We start from the raw sequence: 7,398 nt of genomic DNA on the forward strand, positions 1-7,398 counted from the left end.
CGCTGAAACGAATGCTATTCTTGAGGCCCTGCTGTTCATAAAAAAATTGTGACGCAGGCAATTATATCATAATCTCTGTTCTATCGGCTATTGGTTCCCAAAACAGCAAGAACGCCCATTCCTCTATTTACAAAATAAAGTTGGAGGCGTTTCAACTGACTAGAACTGCATACGCCATTCAATTCCTATGGGTGCCAAGTCACTGCGGCATAGACGACAACGAATATACTGATTCTATTGCCACCAATCACAATCCAGACAACTATTATCTGGAATTATACTCACCTGACCTACGACAACAAGATAAGTCCTCGGCTATAACATCTTGGCAAAATAAATGGAACACAAGTGTATTCGGCAGAAGATTTTATTCATTTGCGCCAAAAGTCAATTGCCAACCTTGGTTCCACACAATAACAAATTACTCAGACATGTCATAAGAACAATATCGAGACTAAGGTTTGGTCATAACCAGACGAAAAACCATTTACATAAAATAAATATATCCAACAAATGCGAATGCGAATACATTCAAACTACATTACTTTTGATTGGCCGGAGGTCTATGTCAACATCAGGCATTCCCTACTACAAAACCTACGAAAACTTGGTATTTGTAAGCCTTCAATTGATGTCATTCTAAAAGAGAATTACATGAAATCATATCGAAATACTACAAGGAAGCAGATATAGAAATTTAAAATAACAAAGATAACATATTCTACAATATACAAAAATTCCCGTGAAAGTGGCAACATAGACTTAGTGCCTCATGTCACTTTAAATTCCACCCCAATTGCGGTGGAATTGACATATGGCAACATATGTCTGAAGAAGAAGAAGAAGCAAACAAAATAAATATCCGTCCGTCGTTACTTCTTGATACAATTTTTTTTAAAACATACCCGCTAAGTGCAGTGTGCTGAAATGTAATGGAAATGGATACTGTTTGGAAAATCAATAAAGTAGACGATAATGAATATACCTGCAAGATCCAAAAGCTTTATAGACCATCTAAAGGCACTTCTCCGGAAATTGTCGTACATAATGGCCACGTCAAATCCGTATGGAAATTACTTCATGATTATAATATAGATTTTCTGTATATATCCATAATGTTGATTTCACGCAGTATCCAAGACACGGTTTTCCAAGTTACCTTAAGTTATGGTAGATATCAAGCTACTAGGATGATGTCAATGAACGAAAGATGTACCAAGCTGACTTACAGTCGCTATCAAATTTTTGGGGATCGCAACGCATTCGCTCAATTCCACCTTGAAGTACAATGCGAATCTGCCACGCAAATCAAATGCGAACCTAAAAAGCAAGCCATAACAGACATCTCAAAGGATTTTGCCAATATCTTGGCTAGCAAAGAATTCAGCGATGTGACCCTGGTCACCAAAGATCGAGTTGAATTCAAAGCCCACAAACTTGTATTATGCGTTCGCAGTGACGTTTTTGCAGCCAAGTTTCGCAATGACCTGCAGGAGGAACAAAAAACCGCCAGTATTACCATCGACGATATGGATTCAAAAGTTCTCAAGGAATTGCTGAATTACATGTACACGGACAGCGTAATAGCCAAGGAAATGGCAGGAGATCTATTTGTGGCGGCCAAAAAATACGCCCTTTTGGGTTTACAAGAAATGTGTGTAGATATGTTAATCGATACAATGAGTACGGACACAGTGGCTGATATTCTTCTTCTGGGCAATCGCCATTCCAATGAACGCCTCAAATCTGAGGCTGCTCACTTTGCAATGGAAAACATTAAAACAGTCATGGCAACGGAGAGCTGGAAAAGATTGCGACAAAATGAACTTGAGTTATGTATGGACATATTGGAAAAGGCCATGCAGGAACGTTTGTAGTTCAGTTCAGCTACATACAAATATGTATGCACATATGTACAAAAGCGCTGCGGATGTGATTCAATATTCATTGTATTTACAAATGCATTGGCATTTATAGATTTCATTATGACTTTGTATATTTATATGTGTATGTAACAAATCGTTTTAATAAAAGAGGTGATATAGAGGTGTATAGCTCTTATCGTATAAATACCTATCGTATAAAAGCCTTTAAGTTGAGTGCCCTTAATAAAAAAAATAGTAAATTGTAGTAAGTAGTAGTATAAAAGGTCTGTCCATTTGTTGATGTTATGTGCGCTGAAAACCCTTTGGGGGTCGTCAAATTTTTTCTCATGGAAATTTTTCATTTCTTCCAAGTTAAATTTCTTTTCTGATTTGCTGGTCCAGTTTAATTGTAAGTAAGTAGGATCTTTCGTTCGAATATCTGAAATTCTTTGGCCACAATTGATGAGATCGTGAACGAGATTGCGAATCCGTATAAAAGGTTGGATCGAATTGCTACTTTATACAAAAGCAATTTTGTGTTCTGTGGGAAATACTTGTTTCTCGATTTTCATCGGTTTTCGGATTTTCTCGATTTTCATTGCAAGTCTCAGTGAAAAACTAAAATTGATGCAGAGACCCACATCAATTGAAAGGTCTCGAAATGTACTTTCAGAATATATAAACCCTATGCCGAAAAACAAACTTTCGCCTAACCGATTTTCTCGATTTTCATTGCAAGTCTCAGTGACAGTGGGAACTCTGTGTAGAAAACGCCCTATTGCGCAAAAACTAAAATGGATGCAGTATGGAGACCCACATCAATTGAAAGGTCTCGAAATGTACCTTCAGAATATATACACCCTATGCCGAAAAACAAACTTTCGCCTAACGGATTTTCTCGATTTTCATTGCAAGTCTCAGTGACAGTGTGAACTCTGTGTAGATTGACACCCAAGTATTTCATATGGATGAATTTCAACAACTATTCGTTTCCTCAGTAGTTGGACGTTATTTGCATTTACGAAACATGATTTCATTGTCAAGTGCAAGATAACATTTATAATATACCTGGCTACACATTGTTCCATGCGGATCGTGCATCTTTTGCTGGTGGCGTGTGCTTTATGCCTTAAAAATGGCAATAAATGTAAAGTTATATCGACATCTAAAAGTTCCAGCCCGAATTAGTAAAGGGTGATTTTTTTGAGGTTAGGATTTTCATGCATTAGTATTTGACAGATCACGTGGGATTTCAGACATGGTGTCAAAGAGAAATATGCTCAGTATGCTTTGACATTTCATCATGAATAGACTTACTAACGAGCAACGCTTGCAAATCATTGAATTTTATTACCAAAATCAGTGTTCGGTTCGAAATGTGTTTCGCGCTTTACGTCCGATTTATGGTCTACATAATCGACCAAGTGAGCAAACAATTAATGCGATTGTGACCAAGTTTCGCACTCAGTTTACTTTATTGGACATTAAACCAACCACATGAATGCGTACAGAAGAGAATATTGCGTCCGTTTCTAAAAGTGTTGCTGAAGACCGTGAAATGTCGATTCGTCGCCGTTCGCAGCAATTGGGTTTGTGTTATTCAACTGAAGCCGAACGATCTGCCACAACGTCGAATTTTCAGTGAATGGGCCCTAGAAATATTGGCAGAAAATCCGCTTTTTTATCGACAAATTTTGTTCAGGGATGAGGCTCATTTCTGGTTGAATGGCTACGTAAATAAGCAAAATTGCCGCATTTGGAGTGAAGAGCAACCAGAAGCCGTTCAAGAACTGCCCATGCATCCCGAAAAATGCACTGTTTGGTGTGGTTTGTACGCTGGTGGAATCATTGGACCGTATTTTTTCAAAGATGCTGTTGGACGCAACGTTACGGTGAATGGCGATCGCTATCGTTCGATGCTAACAAACTTTTTGTTACCAAAAATGGAAGAACTGAACATGGTTGACATGTGGTTTCAACAAGATGGCGCTACATGCCACACAGCTCGCGATTCTATGGCCATTTTGAGGGAAAACTTCGGAGAACAATTCATCTCAAGAAATGGACCGGTAAGTTGGCCACCAAGATCATGCGATTTGACGCCTTTAGGCTATTTTTTGTGGGCCTACGTCAAGTCTAAAGTCTACAGAAATAAGCCAGCAACTATTCCAGCTTTGGAAGACAACATTTCCGAAGAAATTCGTGCTATTCCGGCCGAAATGCTCGAAAAAGTTGCCCAAAATTGGACTTTCCGAATGGAACACCTAAGACGCAGCCGCGGTCAACATTTAAATGAAATTATCTTCAAAAAGTAAATGTCATGGACCAATCTAACGTTTCAAATAAAGAACCGATGAGATTTTGCAAATATTATGCGTTTTTTTTTTTTTAAAAAGTTATCAAGCTCTTAAATCACTCTTTATATCATCATGGATATAAATCTAACAAAGTCTCAAAAACTTCTAATCGGTTGTGTTTACAGGCCGAATCAATATTCGGAAGTTACTGAACTAATTTCAGAGTTACAAAAATATCTCAATGATATTATTATCTGTGGCGATTTTAACAGTAATATTCTGTTGGAAAATACGTTATCCGATGAGTTTGGAATCTTCGACTTGTATCCTTTTTACATGACCACAAATCCTACTCATTATCATACTAGTTCGAATAGTCTAATCGACATAATTTTTTGTCTAACAATCTATCAAAAATACTGCTGTATGATCATGTATGATTTACTACAATTATAAATGCTCAACACCAGTAAGCATCAAAATTTAAATGGAAGAAAATAGTTTAGACACAAGTTTAGACCCCATTCAAATAATGATATCGATATTGAAGAGTGAAATCAAAAATTCATTGGTCCAAAATTTGGCGGTCAATTCTGATAATGTTTATTCACATTTAAATATCGTTCAAAATGAAAATGAGTTTTCCTTTAGATGTATCGAATAGACTGAAGTTCTTTCAACATTCAATGAAATTAAATCGAATGCTGAGGCGTGGTATTTAATGAAAAACTATCATGGTCGAATCACATTAATATGACAGCTGGAAAAGTGCATGGATTGCTACGCAACCTGTGGGCAGTTCAAACCTATACCCCCATGGAAATACGCATGTTATTTGCAAAGTCATACCTTTTTTTACAATTGTGATAATGCTATCCAAAGCAAGCTTAAAGTTACGCTTAATAATAAATTTGCAAGATGTATATATTTAGTAAAAAACGTTGTGATAGAATTTCTGAGCTTGCCTATAAGATCTTCAAAATGACATTTGAAAACTACCTTAAATGTAAACTTAGAGAATTAGATTTATGTATCAATTTAGAAGAGTTATTAAAATCTCTGACGATTCCATCTATTTCCAGGTTTTCCAGATTTCTGTTAGTAGGTGGCATAAGTTGTTGAGAGAGTGCATCTATTTCATTCTGGAATCTGGCCCAATCCGTATTTTAATACGATGTAAACATCCTAGGGGCTCTGATATTAAATTCAGTACAATCCATATGCAGAGACAATGACAATGGGCTAGTGATCTGAAAATTACGGTAATGTTTGTAACGTATAATGTTGTCGGTTTCCGCTTATAAGATGTGAATTTATACGAAAATGGTCCCGGTATGAAGAACCGTTTGGATAAGATGGTGATGTGGCGGCGTGTGGAGTTACCTCCAGCGAGTTATCATCCAACCAGTTTGAAACAACTTTTCCATTGGAATTAACATAAGAGTCTCCCCAGGTGGTATTTTTGGAATTGAGGTCTCTACCATAAGGATAAAGACATCAAAATGTTGACAGAGTTAAAGAACTTTATCCAAATCAATTCTCATTTGTTGCAAAGAATAATTGCAAGGAATGTATATTGATCCCAGAAGCCATCCCAGATCCCAGATTCGACATCAAGTGGCATTAGCAACTTGATGTCGAATCTATCTGGATAAAATATGTACTGATACCAATACCATCTAGAGTGATTCTGTTATATGGCATAGAATTCTTTATTGCCACTGTTACTCCAACAGATGAATTTTTTTATACAATATTGTAACCAGATGTTTTAATTCTTTTGTTTCTTCGTAGGTGGATTTCCTGAACAAATTTTTAACTCGAAAGCAAATCAGAAAAACATCAAACTTCGAAGTAATGAAAAATTTCCATGAGAAAAAATTAGACGACCACCAAAGGGTTTTCAGCGCACCTAACATCAACAAATGGACAAACCTTTTATACTACTACTTACTACAATTTACTTTTTTTTAATAACGGCACTCAACTTAAAGGCTTTATACGATAGGTCTTTGCAAGATAAGAGGTATACCCCTCTATATAACCTCTTTTATTAAAACGAATTGTTACATACATATATAAATATATAAAGTCGTAATGAAATCTATAAATGCCAATGCATTTGTAAATACAATAATAATGAATCACATCCGCAGAGCCTTTGTACATATGTGCATACATATTTGTATGTAGCTGAACTGAACTACAAACGTTCCTGTATGGACTTTTCCAAAACGTCCATGCATAACTCATGATGGATTTCTCGCAATCTTTTCCAACTCTCCGTTGCCGAGACGGCTTTAATTTCTTCTATTGCAAATTGAACAGCCTTTGATTTAACGCGTTCACTAGCATGGCGATCGCCCAGAAGAAGAATATCAGCCAAAGTGTCCGTAGTCATTGTATCGATTAACATATCTTCACACATTTCTTGCAAACCCAACAGGGCATATTTATTGGCTGCCACAAGTAGATCTGCTGCCATTTCTTGGGGTATTTTCTGGTCCGTGTACATGTAATTCAGCAATTCCTTGAGTACTTTCGAATCCATATCGTCGATGGTAATACTGCCGGTTTTTTGTTTCTCCTGCAGGTCATTGCGAAACATGGCTGCAAAAACTTCACTGCGAACGCATAATACAAGTTTGTGGGCATTGAATTCAACTCGATCTTTTGCTTTTTACGTTCGCATTCGATTTGCGATCGATCAGATTCACATTGTACTTCAAGGTGTACTCGAAAGTTCTGGGAGTTCCCATTGAAATGCCTAAAACTTGGAACACTATTTAAAGGATGGTTTTGATTCGTTGATATCCTCCTAGTACCTTGATAGCCATTACTAGTTATGGTAACATCGAAAATCGTGTCTTGGATATTGCATGAAAGCAACACTGCAAATATTTCCATAATTAAAACACGATTTTTAAACTTTAATTCCCACACGGATTTGACGTGACCATTTTGTACCACAATTTCAGGAGAAGTGCCTTTATTAATCCCTAGGATATCCCAATGATATTTATTATTTTCAACTTTACTAATTGTCCAAACAATATCCATTTCCACTAGATTTCAGCTGACTGCTGCACTTGGCGGGATGTTCCAAAAATTGTATCACGAAGTAATCACGGACGGATATTTATTTTGCCAATCTGTTCACAGAGTCCACTGCCGTTTGATTATTGCCTCTCACGGCATTTTCTGGTCTGATTCGATGATGTCCACAGCAATTGGTA

At 36.8% G+C, this 7,398-nt stretch overlaps 2 protein-coding genes across 2 annotated transcripts; one reads left to right on the top strand and one right to left on the bottom strand.

The window, feature by feature from the left end:
• The first annotated feature begins 1,115 nt into the window (after positions 1-1,115).
• LOC133323060 (protein roadkill-like) lies at positions 1,116-1,877 on the top strand. Its single transcript, XM_061532018.1, has one exon. It carries the CDS (start codon positions 1,116-1,118, stop codon positions 1,875-1,877), a length of 762 nt encoding a protein of 253 aa, XP_061388002.1.
• A 4,488-nt stretch (positions 1,878-6,365) lies between these two features.
• On the bottom strand, positions 6,366-6,770 carry LOC133323061 (speckle-type POZ protein-like). Its single transcript, XM_061532019.1, has one exon. The coding sequence runs from the start codon at positions 6,768-6,770 to the stop codon at positions 6,366-6,368; it is 405 nt and encodes a 134-aa protein (XP_061388003.1).
• Positions 6,771-7,398: the final 628 nt, after the last annotated feature.

The sequence above is a fragment of the Musca vetustissima genome, unplaced genomic scaffold (genome assembly GCF_032173495.1).
Source record: "Musca vetustissima isolate MV318-11 ecotype Yass unplaced genomic scaffold, APGP_CSIRO_Mvet_v1 utg26469, whole genome shotgun sequence".
Lineage (NCBI taxonomy): Eukaryota > Metazoa > Arthropoda > Insecta > Diptera > Muscidae > Musca > Musca vetustissima.